The following is a 23,909-nucleotide window of genomic DNA, read 5'->3' on the forward strand; positions in this document are numbered from 1 at the left end:
TTGTTTTAAGGTAGAGAATGATGCCCAGAAGGGAACTAAAATAAAATAAAAGCCAAAGTGAGCCTGGGACCAAGTGTCCTAATGCCCCATCAGTTACTCTTTCTACTACAAGGGTATCAAAATACTTAGGCTGGGCAGTCACCAGAGCTCCTCCATGTCCATAGCAGACATCAGCCATCATGTCACTACTTCCTTCTCACCTTCACACCTTAGAGTCCTAGAGTCACCACACTCAACCTGGCTGCTGCCATTGACAGTGGTCATGCCCCCAGTGATTGAGTAAATGTAAACCCAACATTTCCAGCTTAAAATGTGAAGACCTTTTTTCTTCCTTCCATTTTGTCTCAAGTTTCAGAAATAATTAAATCTTTAAGAGTAGTAATGATCTTTTAGGAAAACATATGAGTTCCGCACTCTTAAAATGTGGTTGGAGACTGTGAGATAAACTTATTTTGTCAAAAATTTAAAAATAAATATAAGCAAAATTAATCTATGGTGATAGAAATCACCAGAAAGTGGCTGCTTGGGAAGGGGCAGGTGGGGTGATGGAAATGTTCTATATCTTGATAGAGATGTGGTCAAACTATATACTTAAGATCTATGCATTTCACTATTTGTAAATTACAGCTTTTAAAAACAATCTAAAGTACTCATGTAGACAATTCAGATTTTAAAATTCTCATCCAAGGGAGGGACCTGAATTGCAATCCAGCTGGTGAAAGGCAATGACCAAACTGATAGAGATCTTTCAAAATCATCGTAGCTAAATGCATTTTTGTTCAATTATTAATGAGAATAACATCCACTGTGCCAGAACTCATGTATACGGAAAGCAAATAAAGAGTTTCTTTAAGGCTATGCAGATTAATGGATTCTGCCTTAAACAGGAATGAGAGTATTATTTAAGTACTGTGTACACTACTGTGATAACATATCTGCTGATCTGCATTGCCTACTGAAGTGCATTTAGCATTTAGTAATAGAACTTCATCCTAAAGACCACAGAGAACTTAGGACTTTTATAGATAAGGAAGGTAAGGTTTTATACAGTGCACTAAAGCTTTCACATTTCTATTTTCTGTATTACTTTCCTATAAAAACTTGAGTGTGTATGACATTCTGCCCACTGCATATCATTTTCTGGTAACAGAGCATTTTGCTTTTGTTTTTGTTTTTGTTTTTCTGTGCCTACTAGATTGCTAACTTAAAAAAAAATTTTTATTGAGGTATAATTGATTTACAATGCTCTGTTAGTTTCAGGTGTACAGCAAAGTGCATCAGTTATACAAACACAGATATCCACTCTTTTTTAGATTCTTTTCCCATACAGGCCATTACAGGGTATTGGTAACAGAGTTTTGACAAAATAAGAAGAGTACTGAAAAGGAATAAAAAAAACTGGCTCTTCTCTGGCTGACAAGCAAGCACATGACGTTGGCTCAGAAACCACAGGTGGCTAGCAGCACAAATTGGTTAAAGATAGTGCTCGGTTAGTCCTTATTGCCATGAGACAGAGGGGAGAAAAGGGCAAATTTAGAGTTCAAGTTATAGCTAGAAAGGGAAGACAAATTTCCCACCTCTTTGAGCAAAGTGCATTGAAATAAATTTTAGCACACATTAGTAAAAGGTCTGGTATAGTATCTGGCGCACTGATGAATGGTAGCTGTTCAAGAAAACAATATGTCCTGTTACTAATGAAGGATCCACAGGAGAGTGACCTTCTCTCTCCTCCGATGCTCATACGTACCAAATCTGGCTTCACTCGGTGAGTCAGGGGGAAGGAGAGCCACAGAGAGTACAAGGTGGTGAGTACCGTGGACAGCCAGGACTGCTGGACCTCCCGGCTTCTGGGAATGCGGTGAATATAGTATTCAGGAAACTAGACGGAAAGAGTGAAAATGCAAATCAACTGGGCCAGTGATACTGAAGTTAAACCTAGTAACAGTTAACATTTGTACAAACAGGAAATGCTCTCTCAATTTTAATTTTCATTGGAAATATTTTTAAACTAAGTTATAAAGGCTTTTTTGTGCTTTATACAACACACATCACTGGGTTATGACAAAAAGTTCCTGAATATGATTCAAAATGTTAAAGTCAGTGTTGACAATAAGCTAGGGGAAATTTTCTATAAAATATGTTTCAGGCAAAGAACTTAACATACTTATATACAAAGAGTCCTTACAAATCAGTATAAGTAACCTAGTATCAAGATGGGCCTTAAAGGAGATGGACAGACAATTCCAAACAGAAGAAACACAAACAGCCAATAAACATTTGAAAAGATCGTTAACAATTAAACACAAAAGAAAGCAATGAGTCATTTTTCACCTACTTAACTGGCAGAGATTGTGGATACTTAGCATTTTTGAGGATGTAGGGAAATAGACATTTACATTCCCTGGGCAAACACATTAGCACAACTTTTTGGGAGGGCAATTTAGGAATATCTATCAGAATTTTAAGTGTGTCTACTTTTGATCCAGCATTACTGCTACCAGAAATACATCCCACAGACTTACCCACATGCTATCTACTTTATCACTGTTTGTATTTGTGGAAATTGGAAACAGCCCAAATATCCTCCAACAGGGATTGGAGAAGTCCATACAATAAAATATATGGAGACACATGAACAAATGACATAGATTTATATGAACAGATATGGAAGATGTGCCCAGATAAGTTGTTAAAGTGAATATACAAGTTGCAGGACAGTATGCTTAATATGATCCAGCATGTATTAACAAATCACACAGCTGTATGTGTTTGTATACACATTGGTACACATATCAGTATTTTCATGAAGAAAATCTGGACCTGTTTGCCACAAACTGTATATTTGATGTGGAAGGGATTACACAGGGAACTGAACACCAGAAGGTGAGAATCACTGGGAGTTTCTCGCAGCCTGGCTACCACAAACGTTAAGTCAAGTCGGAGAGTAAAGGACTAAATACCTAATACATTCCTCTCCCCATCCCCCCACCTCTGGCCCTGAGGAACGATATGCTCCTAGAGAAAAGAACAGAAAAACCTTTTCCTAAACCAGTGGAAGACACAAAACTACTGGTCCTACGTTTTTTTCAAATTTAGAAAAAGGTGTGAGATTTTGTGTGGAGGCTTCTGTTATGCTCCAGGAGGGCATCTGTGTAGCTCCTATAAAAACGAAAACGGGCTGCACATGTGACCACTCTGTTTCACATGTGATGGATATTCCCTCTTCCTTCCATACTACATCAGTGGGGAAAGAAAGATCTGGACTCAATATGTTATTCACTATTTTTATTTATTTATTAATCATTTATTATATCAATGGTTTTTCTTCCAAAGGATTAAGGTACTAAATGTTCAGCTAAAATAATACTGAATAGTTCCCAAACTATAGACCATACAAGCAGCAGTATCCAAAAGGGGGCAAACTTGTAAGGAATCTTGTTGGAAGCTTGTGCTTGCCTAATTTGTGGAGATTATTAATTTAAAAACATGTAATGGGTAAAACAGTACTGAAACTGAGCCCCCCTAAAACTGAGTTTCCTTACTGAGTTTATGATTAATCTCTCTATCTATTATCTCTCTATTCCCTTTCTTGTCCCCTCTGACCTCTATCCTGTGCTAACTGAACACTTATCCACCAGAGTCAGATGACTAAAATTGCTGTTGCCCATAACATCGTTAATGTACTAAAATTGCTATTATATATATCATCATTAACGTACAAACCCAGGTTGTTTCTCCAGGGCAAGATGAGCTAATGGACCCCCAAGCCACGGACCACCTGGTCTGAGCCTCATAAACCAGAACATCCCGACTCCCGAAACTATGATTAAGAAATGTCACAAGACAATTAATCCCAGCCTTTGTTCATCCCTTTAAAAAAAAAAAAATCCCTAACTCAACAGACCAAGTGGGAATGGATCTGAGGCTTGTCTCCCACACTCTTGCTTGGCCCCTTGCAATAAACCCTTACTTTGCTGCAAACTCTTGGCTGTCAGAGTTTGGCTTTCTGCACTGTGGGTACATGAGGTCTTGCTTGGTTTCAGCACTATAGAGCTAAAATGCCTAATCAGAAACCTTTTGGATCGGAAGTGTTTCGATCAGGTAATACAGGACATATACCATATATTACATAATATCCACCGCTGAAGTTTGGAGAAGTAACCAAACATATTAACATTTCTATAGCAAAACACGAACATTCACACTAAGTGGGATAAAGACTATACTCCTCATGCCAATTCAAACCAGGTTTTACTGTCAAATAAACTTGTGACAAACTTGGAACTTTTTTTTCTCCCTCAGTTTTCCGAGCTTTCTAGGATTTCAGGTCAGAGATTGTGGACCTGTACTACAAAATACATTTGAACCCAATAAGATGTCAGTATTATTATAGTAAAAATAACCCAATAGTGTCCCATTATAAAGGTTTTTTCAATGTTACTTCAAAAATCTGAGGCCTGATCTTAATATCTGTAATATTTTCTTCAAAAAACCACGGGTGTCTACCATGTCCCTTGAATCTTTTAAAGCTGTGAGTATATAACTTTTAAAAAATTTTATTTTATGGAAGTTTAGTTGATTTACAATGTTGTGTTAATTTCTGCTGTACAGCAAAGTGATTCAGTTATACATATTCTCTTTCATATTATTTTCCATTATGGTTTATCACAGGATACTGAATGTAGCTCCCTGTTCTATATAGTAAGACCTTGTTGTTTATACATTCTATATATAACAGTTTGAATCAGCTAATCCCAAACTCCCAATCCAGCCCTCTCCCTACCCCCTCCTCCTTGGCAACCACAAGTCTGTTCTCTATATCTGTGAGTCTTTTTCGTAGATAAGTTCATTTGTGTCATATTTTAGATTCCATATATAAGTGATATCATATGGTATTTGTCTTTCTCTTTCTGACTTACTTCACTTAGTATAATAATCTCTAGGTCCACCTATGTTGCTGCAAAGGGCATTATTTCATTCTTTTTTATGGCTGAGTAGCATTCCATTATATATATATACACACCACATCTTCTTTGCTTATAGCTATGTAAAGAAGCAATGAACAATATTTTTGGGTATTTTTAGTGTCCTGAGGGGCTGGAAGGGGTGGTCAGTCTGACTCTGGCTCTGGAAGCCCAGCTCCTCTGACTCCATCTGAGCTCCAGAGAGCCAAACACAAAAGCCTGTAGGGCCTACACAAGGGTCTAGAGACAGCTCTCTTAGACTTGGACATGGAAGAAAAGTCTACATCTCGTCCCGGGGAGCAGCCTGTGGAAGCAGAGAAAATGGGTTCCGGAAGTCTCCAGTCCATTCCCAGAAGGACGGAAACTAGTGGAGGCATGTTCTGGGGTGCGACCTGAGGGTCCTCCTAGATGGAGACTAGAAAAACAGGCCTGAGGGTGAGCAAACAAGGTAGTGACTGAAGAGTGATGACCTGTCTTCTGACTTCTGGCTGCACCATGGAAGGAGCCCAACCTCAGCGTTCAGATCAGATGCTAGGCTGGGGAGGGGAGTCTTGGTTCCACTTGTGGGCTGGAGCTAACTGAGCCAATGACCTCATGCATACAGTGACCCACCACTCAGTTTGCACAGGATGGTCCCAGTTTATACCTGTAGTTCTGGCATAATTATTAATAGCACTCCCTTCTGCTCTCAGAAGTATCCCAATTTAAATGATGAAGTATATGGTTACCCACAGGGTGGGCAATGAGTAGGTTCTTCCTAGTGATAGGTAAGGAAATTTACTCAGAATAGCCCAAGGCAATGTGATGCAAGAATCTACATTACCATCAAGGACAAGAGTCTAAGTGGTAGCTGGGAAGAAAGCCAAGCTGGAAGTCCTACCAGTGAGATAAACAGGAAAACAGAGAGTTGGTGACCAGCGTGGGGAAATGGGGGCGGTGAGGATCGAGCCAGGCAAGGGGTCAGACCATGACCCTGACTGGCAGGAGACCGGGGACGGGGGGAGGGTCCATATGGTACCCCTCTCTGGCTTATGGCTCTATGCTAGAGAGGCCTATACCTCCAAACCCCATCTAAGTCTTCGCCACATTATGACGTTTTGATAATAAGTTCAGGGAACTGGAAATCCTACCAAAAAAGAGATTTCTCTCCAAATCCAAGTCTCTTCCCACCCATTCCCCCACCAGATCAGTTCTCAGAGGCACCTTTCCCGACTGACCTTTCTAAATAACCCTGCTCCTCCCACCTGTATGCACACTCCTCTCTCCTCCATCACCAGGCTTGCTTTTTGTTTTAAAATTACTCTATTTCCTCTACTGGCATATTATATGTTTATCTACTGATACCTCCACGAGAATATAACTTACCTGAGGATGCCAGGAACTTTAATCGTTGCAATCTCAGTGCTTGTAAGAGTATTTGGTTTACAGTTGGTGTACAATACATATTTATTGAATAAATGATTCAATATGTTTTTGCATATTAATATAAAATAACTCAATCTTCCTGTCACCTAGCTGAGATGTTCTTAGACTGGGAATGCAGAAAGGACACAAAGGAGGTAATTTCACAGTGCTTAAACTGGGGCCTTATTTGTAAGGTCCACTCAATAAATGGGTTGAACTGAATGGATGGAATTCCTGGGGCAAGAGGGAAAATGCCAGAGCAAAGCAGGGTATTGAGAGTTTATAAAGAGCCAGAGCCAGGAGGCACCAAACCCTAAGAGGAGATGAGAAGGAACCAAAGACAAACGCCCCCTCCCCATCAATGTGTCCTAGATACACAGCCTAGAGGGCTTCAAGGAACTTCTCAGCCCTTGTGGGTCCTCTCCCCAGAAAATAAGTCCATGAGAGAAGAGTGTCCTGAGGCTTTGAGGTCTGAGCACAGAGGGAAAGGCAGTCTGCTAGGTTAAAGCGAGCAGAGCCTTCCACTGTACACCTAAAACTTCTTGAAAAATTCTATGCCCACTGGTTCTGTATTAAACCTGCTATGCAGGGGTGCACTCAAGTGGATGGAAACCTGGGGCCATCTTGATAGGGACAGAGCCCTCAGAATAGCTATGCCTGATACACAGAAGTTGGTGCTAGGGTTCTGATGTCCTGTATCACCTAGGAGAAATACTGAGAGCCAGGCCATGACAAAATCTTAGGAGAGTTTTTATTACTTTATATAGTTTTAGAAGATAATCAAATATATAAAGAAGTCAATGAGGAAAAATTATCAATAGAATGCCTGTATTTTGGTCTTCATTAAAGTTCCTTTGAAGACAAAGGAATGGGAGAGAGTTTCAGAGAGCTACAATTCAGGCTCGGCTATGACCAGGCATTCCTAGGGGTTGTGGCATCTAGAGAAAACCAAGTGAAGGCACCTTTATAGACATACTATTTTCATTAGTCTGTATCTCTGCCTTGAGGAAACTGTCCCTGATCCTCTTCTATGTGCTATTAATGGGATGCAGGACACAAAGGATACTTCATCCATCATTTTACCCCCTGAGCCCCATCTCCAGACCCAACATTTAGTTTCAGAGTGGCCACATGACCCAAGCAGGGTCAGTCTTTTCCTGGATTCTTATAGAGACCCAGGGAAAGCTCTTCCTTTTAGAAATACTGTGGGCTGCTAAACTGGCCCTCAATAATCCATTCTACTGGGGCAAGAAATGCATACTCGTTTTGGTATTCCTCTATTCACTAGGCTTTTCTGTAACAACTCAAAACTGAACTATCATATTTGCCACCAAAACATGCTATTCCTGTGTTCCCAAGCCAGAAATCGACAAATGAACAGTAGAACCTATCATAAACAGGTTTCCTGAATAGATGTGAAGATCATGAAGATCTATGTTGGGACTGGCAGGGACGAGGGTTGGTGGGAGCCACTCTGAAACCAAATGTTGGGTCTGGTGATAGGGGTCAGGGGGTAGAATGATGGATGAAGCATCCTTTGTGCCCTGCATCCCATTAATAGGACATAAAAGAGGGTCAGGAGCAGTTTCCTCAAGGCAGAGGTACAGACTAATAAAAACAGTATGTCTATAAAAACTGCCCCCATGTTTCCTTCTTCCAAAACCTCTACACACATTCCTACCTGCCCACCTATTCCCAACATCTCCGCTACTCTCATGGTCCAAGCCATCACCACCTCTCACTGTGACTATTACAATTGCCTCTCAAGTCGTCTCTGCTTCTCCTCTTGCTCCCCTTCATTTTATTCTTTACAGAATCTCCAGAGCGATCTTTTTATAATGTACGGCAGATCTTTCTTTCTCCCGCTTAAAACCCTCCAAAGGCTCACCACTGCACTTGGGATAAGGTTCAGGTTTCTTACAACTGCCTCCAAGGTCCCATGTAGTCTGGCGCTGGCTTATGTCTCTAGCCGCTCCCTGCTCGCTCCCTCCAACCACACGGGTCTTCTTTCTGCTGTTTGAATGTGTCAGACTCATTCCTTCCTGAGGGCCTTTTCTGCTCATTCTGAGCTGTCTGCCCTGCTCCCAGACTGTCTCATAGGAAGCTCCTTCCTGCAAGTCAGGTCTCGCTTGAACATCATCTCCTCAGAGAGGATGCAGCTCTCCCCCACCGTCCCCTACCCCCAAAACATGGTTGCCCTCCACCGCACTGTCTTATTTTACCATCTTCACAGCAATTTACTGGTAACTCAAATTAACTTGCTCATTTATAGTTTGTCTGATTGCTGTCTGCCTCTCTCCCCAGAACGTGAGCTCCCTGAGAGGAAAGGACTTCATCTCGCTGCCTGCTGTGACCCTGACGCGCAGAATTGGTGTTTCACACGTCATGGGTGCTCACCACTACTCGCTGAATAGATAAATGACTGTCACTACAGTTTCTAGAAGTTCAGTCTGTGGTCTATGCTGGGGAAGATGCTAATTCCTTATCTCATAACATCTCAGGAATGTAAGAGACCAATTAATCGAACCTTCCCACTTCACAGGTGAGGCATCTGAACCTTCCCACGGGGACAGAGCCAGCAAGTGGTAGAGCCGGGACCTGAACCCAGGCTTTCCACGTGTCCTGAAATAGGCTGCTGACTCGCCTTCATGAAGGCCGTTCTCGGTCCCTGTGCCTCCCTGCTGAGAAGCCTGCCCCCTCCAACACACAGTGAGCTGAACCGGCTTCCTCTGGAGCTGTGCTCCCCGCCGCCTGTGGTTTCTGTGATAGCCAACCACCCATCCTGACCCATTTCCTTTCCCTTCTCTGTTTTGTAACTCACCAGCCCTATATATCTACAGCCTTCAACCCCCTGAGTGTGCTGTGTCTCTACCTGCTCTATGGGAATTGGGCCGCTGGCCTCCTCCCACCTCTCTGTGCTTTGTGCTCTGCTCCGCGCTGTAGGTTTGGCACCACTCCCCCACCTACCACTGTCACCAATGACTCCCTCCTCTGCCCGCGAGCCTCTCTGGGGAAAAAAAATCAGAAAAAAAAAAAAAATACAGGGGCTTAGAAATCTTCAGACTTTTCTGTTGAACCTTAGGCCCTTAAGTCCCTTCTGGCAAGTTCTGCTGTTTTGCTGTTGCTCCTACCTGGCAGCCGACTGGGAAAGTATGCTTTAGTTGAGTCCTTGCTTTTTGTGCAAGTCAATGTGTATACCCTGCAGTATGTGCGTATCTTGCAACGTGATCCAGTCTGTTTCACACAATTGGCAGTCATATAAAAGAGAAGAAAGGCTCTTTCTCTCTTATTGTCTCTCCACCATGTAGTTAATGAAACATCCTTTCTATCTATCTATACAAGCTTCCTAATTAGGAAGTGGCAGGGACCATGTCCTTCATTACTGTGTATGCCCACAGAGCCTCCCAGTGTTCCCCACACGTACTTGATTGATGCATAACCAAACCCACAGTGGCAAGACAGACAGCAAAGGTAGACTGCCTAAGAGTAAAAACAAATAACGTGGAGAAATGGATTTTTTTCAGGCTTCTAGTCTGTCTGGAATTATGTGAAACACTGAGTTAAATGCTAATAGTATATGACAACTTGTAACTTTCACAGTATCTTTCAGAATTACATCACTGCTGAAAACCACAAACATATCTGGCTTTAGATTTGTGACAAACTAAACAGAAGTTTGTAGTGATTTAGATGGAAATAATTCCACCAAGGAATCCAAATGGCATCATAAACCACAACAGAGCAGGTCAAGTGGTCTATGAAGTCATTCTCTGCTGTTACCACACACTGAAACGTACAATACATTTATTATTTAGTGAATGCCACGCTATTGCAGAATCTTGGAAACAAGACAAAATGAAAATGGTAAAATTTCATTCAACCAAAAATGGTTTCAGTTTTCCTTCATAACTGCTCTTTTTAAAATAATGAAGAGTACAATATATAGTAAAAGCATGTTGGATGATTCACCCAATCATTCTGAAATCAAGATGACCATAATTTACCACCCAAAAAAAGTTTTTATATGCATGTCCTTCAAGAACTTGGTAGCTGCTCACTTCAACGTAGGTGATGACAAGGTACCATGAAGTGTCTTGGGATGAACGAGCCGTGGGTTCCAGGCTGGGTCCTGCTCAGATAACCAGCTCTGTCACCTTGGGCGAGTTAGCCTCTCTGGACCTCAAGTCTCTCACTGTGAAGCAAGGAGGCCTGGCTGAGATCAGAGATCCTCAACTAGCCATCAGGATCCCACAACTGGTTCTCAAGCCTGTCTTGTCAGAGACAGGCTTCCTTTTACCTTTAAAATGGTATGAATTTAAAGACCGCTGTTCCAGGCCTGCCTCATGACTTGGGGCCACTCCTCACTTTACCTCGAGAAGCTCTTCCTTGCCTGGAGGTCTCAGGTTTCAGGGAAATAAAAAAGAAGTTTGTTCTTGAAACACTTAGGGGAGTCTGGCGCAAAAGATTTCTAAAGTCCTTCCTAATGAATATTAGTATTCCTCTTTCCAGCCTTTTATTGCCCCTTTCTTTTGCCAGAAATAATCCAATTTTTCCTTTGGGTAACCCACTCTTGCTCACATTCTCAGCCAGATGGCTTTGGTGGGATTTCAGCCCCTGTCTCCTTAACCCCTAACCTGTAGCTCCGAGAGTAGGCCTGGAATGGCTTAAGCAGCATGGAACAACACTCATCTCTGGCTACGATGATTAGCTGAAAGATGGGAATATAACCCAGTCGGAGACCATCAGGCAGGAGACATTTGCCGGGACTTCTGGGAAAAAGAAGCTTCACCTCTCCCTCTCCTACATGCTGTAAGAGAGCTTCTTCTTCCTTAGACCCTTAGTGCAAAGATATGAAGCCAGGAGGCGCTAATGCTTTTTGCTGCCCTGAGGGAAGAGCCTGGAGCTGCTGGAGGCAGCACTGGGGAGTCTGACAGGAGGACGCTGCAGAGGATAGAGCAGACACACCACTATCCTTGGTGGCCTCCCTGGGCAGCTGGACCAAGTCTTGCCAGAAACAACACTGAATTTTTCCCATTTCGTTAAGTCAAAAAATGCTCTTGGGGCTTCCCTGGTGGCGCAGTGGTTGAGAATCTGCCTGCCAATGCAGGGGACACGGGTTCGAGCCCTGGTCTGGGAAGATCCCACATGCCGCAGAGCAGCTGGACCCGTGAGCCACAATTACTGAGCCTGCGCGTCTGGAGCCTGTGCTCCGCAACAAGAGAGGCCACGATAGTGAGAGGCCCGCGCACCGCGATGAAGAGTGGCCCCCGCTTGCCACAACTAGAGAAAGCCCTCGCATAGAAACGAAGACCCAACACAGCCATAAATAAGTAAATAAACAAATACTTAAAAAATAAAAAACAAAAAAAAATTTTTTTTAAAATGCTCTTTATTGTTCAAGCCAGTTTTGAGTTTAGTTTTATGTCACTTGCAGTTGAAATACCCTTCCTTTTAGCTTTACAATGGTATGAATTTATTTATTTATTTTTAAAATATTATTTACTTATCTGGCTGCACCGGGTCTTAGTTGTGGCACACGGGATTGCCACGTGCAGGATCTTTAGTTGCGGCACGTGGGCTCTTTACTTATCTGGCTGCACCGGGTCTTAGTTGTGGCACACGGGATTGCCACGCGCAGGATCTTCAGTTGCGGCACGCGGGACCTAGTTCCCGGACCAGGGATTGAACCCAGGCCCCCTGCAATTGGGAGCACGGAGTCTTAACCCCTGGACCACCAGGGAAGTCCCTAAAAATGGTATGAATTTAAAGACTGCTTTCCTCTTCTTAAAAAGGAAAAGATATTAAAATCATAGATGCAACAAGTGTTTACAGCGCTGGCTATTAGAACTGTATTCTTCATTGTGAGCACAGATACACTCCCAAGAGCACCTACCAGGTGACAGGAACTGGGCTAGGAGCACAAGGGTAAATAAGACGTTTATAAAGAACTCACTGCAGTCTTGTGGGACAACACAGGACAACTAATAATTGCAATCAGAGAGACTGATACGACGAGACATCATTATTAAATATAACGTTAGCACCAAGTAAGAAATGATGAATTATACTTTGATAAACCCAGTCAGGCTTTATAGAAGAGATACTTTACCCAACTTGGAAGAATATGAGATTTACCAGGTGTAGCAGAGGAGGAAAGAAGTTTCTTCCGGCGTGTTCACAGCAGAGAGACATGAAATGGCATGGAATATCTGGGGAACTATATTTTGGCATGTAAAGAGGACAGAGCAGCAGAAAATGGAGCTGGAGAGGCAGGGCCTTCAAAGCCATGCTAAAGTGTATGTACTCAAATCTAAACGCAAAGAGGAGTTACTGAAGGATGCTAAAAAAAGGAGAGTACTGTAATCAGATCTGCTTTCAAGAAATACCACTCCGGCAGTGACGAAGAGAATGGACAGAAGGGTGGCAGCTCAACCAGAGGAGGAAAATCATTTGAGAGATCACTGAAAGACGCCAGGAGAATGACGCTGAAGGCCTGAAGCAGGGGTCCCCAACCCCCGGGCCACGGACTGGTGCTGGTCTGTGGCCTCTTAGGAACCGGGCCGCACAGCAGGAGGTGAGCGGGCCGCCCCCCATCGCTCGCATTACTGCCTGAGCCATCTGCCCCCACCCGCCCCCCGCGGAAAAAGTGTCTTCCACGAAACTGGTCCCTGGTGCCAGAAAGGTTGGGGACCGCTGGCCTCAAGGATACTTACAACACTAAGCTGAAGGACTGGAGAGGGCAAACAGCGGGGAGCAGGGATTTAAGGAGGCTGGGGAGCTTGGGGTGACTCTCAGGTTTTTAGGGGCGTGAACGGTAAAAGGGGAAACAGACTGAGAGCATATCGTTATTCATTGTGGTTCGGGTTTGAGCATAATTTTGTGAGTCAGTAAAACACTCTCTAAGTACAAAATATATCCGTGTTAGAGAATATGTACAGGTAATTGTCAGGTTGAAATGGGATAGACAGGGGTTTGTACTGGGAACTTGGCCAATGAATTCACCTGGCAGGTGGGCAGACAGAGCAAGACAACTGGGAATCTCAGAAAAGGCAATGCTGGGAAACCTAGATTCCAGGCAGGCGCCGACAGGTCCCAGGGCGGCCTGGCCTGGAACAGCAGCCTTGCTTGTCTTTGACAAGTCAGACTTGACAGCCAGCTGTGGGATCAAGGACGCTAGATGAGGATCTCTGATCTCAGCCAGGCCTCCTTGTTTCACAGTGAGAGACTTGAGGTCCAGAGAGGCTAACTCGCCCAAGGTGACAGAGCTGGTTATCTGAGCAGGACCCAGCCTGGAACCCATGGTTCCTTCATCGTAGGTCACTTCATGGCACTTCACCCTCTACCATGACTCGAGCATCTTTCACGTCCTTGAAGGACAAGTGAACACCCTCTGCACCCGCTCTTCCACTTCTGCTTCCCTCTAGTGCTCAGCTCATTGGTCAATCCTGACTAAAACCAACACGTGTCATCCTCACTACTTGTAGCGCTCAGAATTATGTTGTCCCTGGCGGGATTGCAACTACTGGCTCCAGAATTATTTCCTGGTGCTTAAAGGCTAAAAGGGACCCAAAAAAATCTCCATTTGTGCAAAAGGAAGGATAAAGGGAAACAGGCCACATCCTGATTTTGTGACAACAACAAAAAAGAAATTATTGTATGTTTGGGCCCATAATATAAGTATGCATTTTAAAAATATGCTATTTATGGAAATGTTTAAATTCAAACACTGGTTATTAGAATGTCTTTAATTAGCTTTAAAAGAGAAACAATAGCACCGTATTGTAAAATGTTACTAGCTCTGCATGTTGTGAGAATCCCATACAAATTTCACTGGCACAGGGAAAATGGTCAAATTACCTTAAAGCTGAAATAACTGCAAGACATTATTCACAGTTATTTCAATACCATCAATTCAGAATCTGATTCAAAGAAAGTTTAACCTAACATGCCTTTGTTGTAGAGATGGAGGATGGGAAAACTAAGATTTGGGAAGGAATTTAAGAGATTAAGCTACTTAAAATACTTTAGAACCATATATAACATCTATCTCAAAATCATCATTTATTCACTGAAACAGCCACATCACAGGATCTCTGTGTGCAATAAATTTCAAATGCTTTCTATCTTTCACGCATCTAGAATGATCATCTTCCAAATTAGAGATTTTTTTTTTACTTTTACCTATATCTGAATATAGTTAAGGTCCATTATAAAGAGGAAAAGTGCATATATACATTAGTCACACTCTAAAAAGGTAAAAATGTTAAACTATAAGTTGTAATACACAATTTAGAAACGGAAACAAAACCCCACAACTGCAATTACATAGTTCACAAACTTATTTCTTTTAGAATTGCTTGGGAATTATGAAAGAGAGACACCAAATGCATTAGCATTAGATTTAGAAGTCTCAGCAGTTAATTAAACACAGTCTTAGTTCACTGTGTGAAGTCAGCAGCCCACCTGGTGGAAAATAGCAGGTGTTGTTAAATGGAAGCACGTCATGCTAATTTCAGAAGTACTGATAGATAAATCCTGCAATCACGAAACTGTCACTGAATCATACATACGTTTGGGCTAAAAGATGAAACCAAAAGATCCCTATTTATTAAAGTAAAAGAAAAACTAATATGCTTCCAAAATACAATTATACTAGTCCCAAAATATTAGTGCTGATAATATGTGGGTTATTTAGAAAATTATTACTTCCACTGGGGCTTTTATCTCTTCTCAGCTTTGTTTCTTCAAAACAAACAAACAAACAAACAAAAAACTTGCATTGTTTTCTAATTATAACTTAGAAAACACAGAAAATGTTCAAACAAAACCAAAAATGAACCATTATTCATAACTCAAAATGATCCCTATACCCTCTTTGTACAACCTTAAAAAATAATCAGATCACTTAAATCCTTTCTGCAACTGAAAACATTCTAAGATGGTCTCAGGCTTCTACAATTGAAATAATTTCTCGTCTTGTAATTTAACCAACTGCTTTCCCAATCTCCTGTCGTGTTCTTGTCAAACACTCCCTCCATTTGTCTGAGCAAGTCCTGCACTTTCCACCTTCCTGCACTTTTTCCCATGTTCGCTCTTCATATTCCCCTACCCTTTTGGAACTCTCCAGTCCAGACAGCTCTCCCTCCTCTGCATTCAAAGCAGCATTTTCTTTTCTCTCTCTAGGCCTGCTGAACATGGCTGTCTTCACACTGGAACTCCCTTCACTGCCATCCTGAGAAATCCCCTTGCTGCTCTCTTGGGCTGGCGCCCAGATTCTGGGACTGGAGTCTTCCTCCTTCTTGGGTTTCCCTTGTTTTGGTGGAGCACATCCTCTGTGAAAGGGTATATGGGGAAACAGTTTGAGGACATTTCTCCACTGTCATTCTGAATGTCATTAGAACCCCCAATGTGACTCCTTTCCTTTTTCTTTCTGGATGTTTTTGGAATTTTTCTCTTTATCACTAGTTCTGAAATAGTATGATGATATATCTTATTGTGACTACAGTTTAACGAGGCTGGGGATAGTCCTTTAGTTTGAAGGTTATGGCCTTCCAGTGCCGGGAATTCTGCTTGGGTCACTTGTTTTAAAAAAAATTTTCCCATGTCCTTGTTCTTTTTAGATAGTACACCGCGGACATCCAGTTTAATTATTTAATTTTCTTACCTTTCCTCTATTGTATTTATTTTTTTGTTCTGATTTACAAAAGAGCTCTTGAATATGATCTTCCAATTTATTTTTATTCCTACAGTTACAATTTTAATAGCCAAAGGTCTTTCTTATTCTGTGAGGATTTAAAAAGAATAGATCTCTTTTTTTTTTTTAAGACACAATGTCCTCTCATTTCTCTGAGGATATTGCTTTCCTTTAATACCCATCTCCCAGCCCCCCACATTCCTTTTCTCAAAGTTCCGTTCCCTGTTTTGCTTTCTCTTATGAATGGGACTCTCCTCCAATGGCTGGTAGTCTGTGGATGCCGGTTCAAACCAGTAGTTCTCAAGAAAGAGGGGGAGATTTCTCCCCCCAGGGACATTTGGCAAGGACGGGAGACATTTTTGGTCACCCGTCACATTTTTGGGAGTGAGGGGTGGGAAAGGGATGGGTGCTACTGGCCTCTAGTGGTAGAGGCCAGGAATGCGGCTAAACATCCCACAGTGCAGAGGACAGCTTTCCAATGAGATTTATCTGGCCCAAAAAGTCAACAGTACCGAGTCTGAGAAACCCTGGTTCCTATTAAAGAATGAGGCACTAAAAGGAAGACAGAAGCTCTGTGTGCTGGGTAGAACTTGTCAAGTAGAGGATAAAAATGGTCAGGACTTGACCACTTCATTGGGGGAAATCCCAAGTGTTGGAATCTATAGTTCTCTTCTCCTGAGCAAAGCATTTTCTTCAAAGCTAATCTTTCATCTCCTATCTGGGGGAAATACATGAACTGATTGGAAAGGAGACCTAAGTGGTGTGTGTTGAGGGGACAGGGGTAGTTATTTACATTCTTTAAACCCTGGGTTTTCAGGGCAATGTCTTACCCCATTCATAATTTGGCTTGTTGTTCCTAAAGCCAAAACCTCTTTATTCAACTTTTCCAGTGGGTAAATCTTGGGTTTTCTATCAGCGTAGGGCAGAGGGGTTGGGAACCTAACTGGTCTACAGGCAGCCTTCAACCAAAAGGCTTCTTTTGAGCCCCACCGTGCACTCCAGGCTCCAAAAGTACCTGGTACCTTTATTATTTTTTAGTCACTAGCACTGCCCAGTAACACTTTTATTAATTAATTCCTAAGGTTTCCAGTATTCATGCTTTTGCCTCTCCAATTGCAACAAAAAACTTCAGACAAAGGGCACTTCCTTTCCTTCCTTCTTCATAAAACATAGTCCAAATTCTGCATACAGAAACTACTCAATCAATATCGACTTTTGATTTTCAAGAAGGATTTTACTTTTGGGAAGGCTTCTAGGGAGCTGTTCTACCTGTCTCGAACAAAGAAGAGCATATAAAACAAATACACCAGTACTACAACCTCAGCAAGGTGTTTGATGAATAAAGTCTTTAAATAAAAACACTCTCTACATGGAAAGACTGCTAGAAAGCCATATAGAGCCTTTTCAAACTCAAGAAAGGAAAATCATCCCTAGCAAGGATATATGATGTTTCTAAAAAAAGAATTGGAGACAATCTCTCCTCATCTTCCCCAAGCCAGATTAGTCTGTGATACATCAGCCCATTCTAAAGTTCAGCCCTCCCCGCTCTCTACTGAGAAGTAATGCAGGGCCCAACAGTGCAATGCTTAGCAGTGCACTGCCACCTGGTGGCAGCACGAGGGAATGACAGCGACATGGGCTGAGGAGGCAGCAGAGGAGAGTCCAATAACAGAAGTCCTTCAAAACCTGGAAGGATTTTCTAGGATGTTTCTGGAGCTTGAAGGACCTTTTGGGGTTGGAAGGCGGGAAGAGAGGGAGAGCAAGGGAGGGGAGAGAAAAAAGGGAGAGAGAGTACAAGTACACAGGACTTAGGAAATGGTTTTAAACTAGCAAAGGGAGGGCCTGGGCAGACCCTTTGAATCCCAGGTTGCATCCAGGTTCCTCCAGCCAATGCGGAGGCTGTTGATTCGCTTGGATGGTATGAAATATTATTTGTAAAGACACTTGGAGACTAGGATGCTCCACTGACAGATTTCCCAGGGTCAGGGATGGCAACTCCAGAGTTCTGCTCGATTTCTCTCTTTTCTTCGCATCTCATATCCAATCTGTCAGGAAATTCTGTTAACTCTACTTCCAAAAAAATCCAGAATCCAACCATTTCCCCCTATTCCTTATCCCTAGTGGTGTGAGCTACACTACCTCTTGTTTGGATTGCTTCAACCAGCTCCAAACTGGTCTCCTTGGTTTCACCCTCGAACCCTACAGTCTATTTGCGACACGGCAACCAGAGTGATCTGTTTAAAACAGCAGTCAGGCCGCTGCTCTGAGCAAAACCTTCCAACAGCTCCCTGTTTTCCTCAGAGCAAGAGGCGAAGTCCTCACATTGGCCTACAAGGCCCTACACCATCTGGCCCCGCCCTACCCTCCCATCTCCTCTCTGGTGTCTCTCCCTACACTCACTCTGACCCTCAACCATTCCACCAACACCCAGGAATGCCCCACCCTTCAGCTTTTCCAGACCACACCCTCTGCCTGCAATGCTCTCCTCCAGGTGTCCCCATCTTCTTGAAGCCCCTCGTCAGAAGTGCAAATTTTTCCTCTTCATCAGAATTCCCAATCCCGCCCCATCCCTGTGCAATCCTCCCACAGCACTGATATAGCCTTCCTTTTTTTTTTTTTTCTTTCAGGCATTCTTGCAGACATGCTTTTATTAGTATTCTTGGAAAACACAGAAAGTGTCTAATGAGTCCAAATTATATTCTGAAATCCAAAATATTTGTTGATATAGCAAAAATGTTTACCTAAAAATGTATTCTTTTTAGAGAATTAAATTATTTCATTTGTTAATTCTTGCAGCAGACTAAAAATAGCCAAATTGATGATGAAGAACTTGGGGTAAATTTGCTTCTATGAACAGAATGTGACTGAAGGAATGGAGTAAACAGAGAGTGAATAGAAACCTAAATGTGTTACTGTGCTTTAAATAATTGAAATTCCTAAATTATGTCTTACATTTTCATCCTGATAGCCTTCTAAAAAGCTGAGTGGTTTTCTTATTCACTATGTCTAGCCCTGCTGTCTTTCTGATCCAGCTCAAGTAGAGTAAGTTTCATGATAGCAGGAATTTTTTTCATCTGTTTTGTTCACTGGTGTATCCCACTGCCTATAAAAATGCCTGGCAAATGAAAAGCAAATATTACATGTTGAACAAAAAAACAAAGTTAAAGAAAACCCCAGAATTCTGACTGATACTTCATCATAGATTTGGGGAAACTTGAAAATCTTTCTAAGTTTTTATACATCATAAACAGGTTTCTGTATTTACTCACATCATATTTAATGTCTCTCAATAAGATTTCACTATTGAGCCCATACTGCTCATTTCCTTTTATTCAAGATCCTTTCCCAGCGTTTTTTTTTTCTTCTTATTAGTCATCCATTTTATACATATCAGTGTATACATGTCAATCCCAATCTCCCAGTTCATCACACCACCACCCCCACCCCCGCTGCTTTCCCCCGTTAGTGTCCATATGTTTGTTCTCTGTATCTGTGTCTCAATTTCTGCCCTGCATACTGGTTCACCTGTACCATTTTTCTAGGTTCCACATATATGCGTTAAAATATGTTTGTTTTTCTCTTTCTGACTTACTTCACTCTTACTGACAGTCTGTAGGTCCATCCACCTCACTACAAATGACCCAATTTCGTTCCTTTTTATGGCTGACTAATATTCCATTCTATATATGTACCACATCTTCTTTAGCCATTCGTCTGTCGATGGGCATTCAGGTTGCTTCCACGACCTGGCTATTGTAAATAGTGCTGCAGTGAACATTGGGGTGCATGTGTCTTTCTGAATTATGGTTTTCTGGGTATATACCCAGTAGTGGGATTGCTGGATCATATGGTAATTCTATTTTTAGTTCTTTAAGGAACCTCCATACTGCTCTCCATAGTGGCTGTATCAATTTACATTCCAACCAACAGTGCAAGAGGGTTCCCTTTTCTCCACACCCTCTCCAGCATTTGTTGTTTGTAGATTTACTGAGGATGCCCATTCTAACTGGTGTGAGGTGAACCTCACTGTAGTTTTGATTTGCATTTCTCTACTAATTACTGATGTTGAGCAGCTTTTCATGTGCTTCTTGGCCATCTGTATGTCTTCTTTGGAGAAATGTCTATTTAGGTCTTCTGCCCATTTTTGGATTGGGTTGTTTTTTTAATATTGAGCTGCATGAGCTGTTTATATATTTTGGAGGTTAATCCTTTGTCCGATGATTCATTTGCAAATATTTTCTCCCATTCTGAGGGTTGTCTTTTCATCTTGTTTATGGTTTCCTTTGCTGTGCAAAAGCTTTGAAGTTTCATTAGGTCCCATTTGTTTATTTTTGTTTTTATTTCCATTGCTCTAGGAGGTGGATCAAAAAAGATCTTTCTGTGATTTATGTCAAAGAGTGTTCTTCCTATGTTTTCCTCTAAGAGCTTTATAGTGCCCGGTCTTACATTTAGGTCTCAAATCGGTTTTGAGTTTATTTTTGTGTATGGTGTTAGGGAGTGTTCTAATTTCATTCTTTTATATGTAGCTGTCCAGCTTTCTCAGCACGGCTTATTGAAGAGACTGTCTTTTCTCCACTGTATATCCTTGCCTCCTTTGTCATAGGTTAGTTGACCATAGGTGCGTGGGTTTATCTCCGGGCTTTCTATCCTGTTCCATTGATCTATATTTCTGTTTTTGTGCCAGTACCATACTGTCTTGTTTACTGTAACTTTGTAGTATAGTCTGAAGTCAGGGAGCCTGATTCCTCCAGCTCCGTTTTTTTCCCTCAAGACTGCTTTGGCTATTCAGGGTCTTTTGTGTCTCCATACAAATTTTAAGATTTTTTTGTTCTAGTTCTGTAAAAAATGCCATTGGTAATTTGTTAGGGATTGCATTGAATCTGTAGATTGCTTTCGGTAGTACAGTCATTTTCACAATACTGATTCTTCCAATCCAAGAACATGGTATATCTCTCCATCTGTTGGTATCATCTTTAATTTCTATCAGCAGTGTCTTAGTTTTCTGCATACAGGTCTTTTGTCTCCCTAGGTAGGTTTATTCCTAGGTAGTTTATTCTTTTTGTTGCAGTGGTAAATGGGAGTGTTACCTTCATTTCTCTTTCAGATTTTTCAACATTAGTGTATAGGAATGCAAGAGATTTCTCTGCATTAATTTTGTATCCTGCAACTTTACCAAATTCATTGATTAGCTCTAGTAGTTTTCTGATGGCATCTTTAGGATTCTCTAGATATAGTATCATGTCATCTGCAAACAGTGACAGTTTTACTTCTTCTTTTCCAATTTGGATTCCTTTTATTTCTTTTTCTTCTCTGATTGCCAAGGCTAGGACTTCCAGAACTATGTTGAATAATAGTGGTGAGAGTGGACATCCTTGTCTCGTTCCTGATCTTAGAGGAAATGTTTTCAGTTTTTCACCATTGAGAATGATGTTTGCTGTGGGATTGTCATACATGGCCTTTATTATGTTGAAGTAGGTTCCCTCTATGCCCACTTTCTGGAGAGTTTTTATCATAAATGGATGTTGAATTTTGTCGAAAGCTTCTTCTGCATCTATTGAGATGATCATATGGTTTTTCTTCTTCAATTTGTTAATATGGTGTATCACATTGATTGATTTGCATATATTGAAGAATCTTTGCATCTCTGGCATGCATCCCACTTGATGATGGTGTATGATTCTTTTAATTTGTTGTTGGATTCTGTTTGCTAGTATTTTGTTGAGGATTTTGGCATCTATATTCATCAGTGATATCAGTCTCTAATTTTCTTTTTTTGTAGTATCTTTGTATGGTTTTGGTATCAGGGTGATGGTGGCCTCACAGAATGAGTTTGGGAGTTTTCCTTCCTCTGCAATTTTTTGGAAGAGTTTGAGAAGGATGGGGGTTAGCTCTTCTCTAAATGTTTGATAGAATTCACCTGTGAAGACATCTGGTCCTGGACTTTTGTTTGTTGGAAGATTTTTCATCACAGTTTCAATTTCATTACTTGTGATTGGTCTATTCATATTTTCTATTTCTTCCTGGTTCGTTCTTGGAAGGTTATACCTTTCTAAGAATTTGTCCATTTCTTCCAGGTTGTCCATTTTGTTGGCATAGAGTTGCTTGTAGTAGTCTCTTAGGATGCTTTGCATTTCTGCGGTGTCTGTTGTAACTTCTCCTTTTTCATTTCTAATTTTATTGATTTGAGTCCTCTCCCGCTTTTTCTTGATGAGTCTGGCTAATGGCTTATCAAATTTGTTTATCTTCTCAAAGAACCAGATTTTAGTTTTATTGAACTTTTCTATTGCTTTCTTTGTTTCTATTTCATTTATTTCTGCTCTGATCTTTATGATTTCTTTCCTTCTGCTAACTTTGGGTTTTGTTTGTTCTTCTTTTTCTAGTTCCTTTAGGTGTAAGGTGAGATTGTTTATTCGAGATTTTTCTTGTTTCTTGAGGTAGGCCTGTATAGCTATAAACTTCCCTCTTAGAACTGCTTTTGCTGCATCCCATAGGTCTTGGATCATCGTGTTTTCATTGTCATTTGTCTCTAGATATTTTTTGATTTCCTCTTTGATTTCTTCAGTGATCTCTTGGTTATTTAGTAACGTATTGTTTGGCCTCCATGTGTTTGTGTTTTTTACATTTTTTCCCCTGTAATTCATTTCTAATCTCATAGCATTGTGGTCAGAAAAGATGCTTGATATTCTTTCAATTTTCTTAAATTTACTGAGGCTTGATTTGTGACCCAAGATGTGATCTATCCTGGAGAATGTTCTGTGTCCACTTGAGAAGAAAGTGTAATCTGCTGATTTTGGATGGAATGTCATATAAATATCAATTAAATCTATCTGGTCTATTGTGTCATTTAAAGCTTCTGTTTCCATATTAATTTTCATTTTGGATGATCTGTCCATTGGTGTAAGTGAGGTGTTAAAGTCCCCCACTATTATTGTGTTACTGTCAATTTCCTCTTTTATAGCTGTTATGTATTGAGGTGCTCCTATGTTGGGTGCATATATAATTGTTATATCTTCTTCTTGGATTGATCCCTTGATCATTATGTAGTGTCCTTCCTTGTCTCTTGTAACATTCTTTATTTTAAAGTCTATTTTATCGGATATGAGTATTGCTACTCCAGCTTTCTTTTGATTTCCATTTGCATGGAATCTTTTTCCATCCCCTCACTTTCTGTCTGTATGTGTCCCTAGGTCTGAAGTGGGTCTCTTGCAGACAGCATATATATGGGTCTTGTTTTTGTATTCATTCAGTGAGCCTGTGTCTTTTGGTTGGAGCATTTAATCCGTTCACGTTTAAGGTAATTATCAATATGTATGTTCCTATTATCATTTCCTTAATTGTTTTGGGTTTGTTTTTGTAGGTCCTTTTCTTCTCTTGTGTTTCCCACTTAGAGAAGTTCCTTCAGGCTATGTTGTAGAGCTGGTTTGGTGGTGCTGAATTTTCTTAGCTTTTGCTTGTCTGTAAAGCTTTTGATTTCTCCATCAAATCTGAATGACATCCTTGCTGGGTAGAGGAATCTTGGTCGTAGGTTCTTCCCTTTCATCACTTTAAGTATATCATGCCACTCCCTTCTGGTTTGTAGAGTTTCTGATGAGAAATCAGCTGTTAACCTTATGGGAGTTCCCTTGTATGTTATTTGTCATTTTTCCCTTGCTTCTTTCAATAATTTTCTTTGTCTTTAATTTTTGCCAATTTGATTACTATGTGTCTTGGCATGTTTCTCCTTGGGTTTATCCTGTATGGTACTCTCTGCATTTCCTGGACCTGGGTGGCTATTTCCTTTCCCATGTTAGGGAAGTTTTTGACTATAATCTCTTCAAATATTTTCTCGGGTCCTTTCTCTCTCTCTT

At 41.2% G+C, this 23,909-nt stretch overlaps 1 protein-coding gene across 3 annotated transcripts in view; it reads right to left on the reverse strand.

Moving 5' to 3' along the window:
* The window catches only part of ALG14 (ALG14 UDP-N-acetylglucosaminyltransferase subunit), a 102,598-nt gene that overhangs the window by 59,646 nt on the left and 19,043 nt on the right, over window positions 1-23,909 (reverse strand). For 2 of the 3 annotated variants that reach the window (XM_068540376.1, XM_068540377.1), the window contains exon 3: window positions 1,748-1,879. The exons of the other annotated variant lie outside the window; for it this stretch is intronic. In XM_068540376.1, coding sequence (XP_068396477.1) covers window positions 1,748-1,879 — 132 coding nt within the window. The remainder of the gene's footprint in view (window positions 1-1,747; window positions 1,880-23,909) is intronic. 3 annotated transcript variants of the gene reach the window in all.

The sequence above is a fragment of the Eschrichtius robustus genome, chromosome 3 (assembly GCF_028021215.1).
Source record: "Eschrichtius robustus isolate mEscRob2 chromosome 3, mEscRob2.pri, whole genome shotgun sequence".
Classification (NCBI taxonomy): domain Eukaryota; kingdom Metazoa; phylum Chordata; class Mammalia; order Artiodactyla; family Eschrichtiidae; genus Eschrichtius; species Eschrichtius robustus.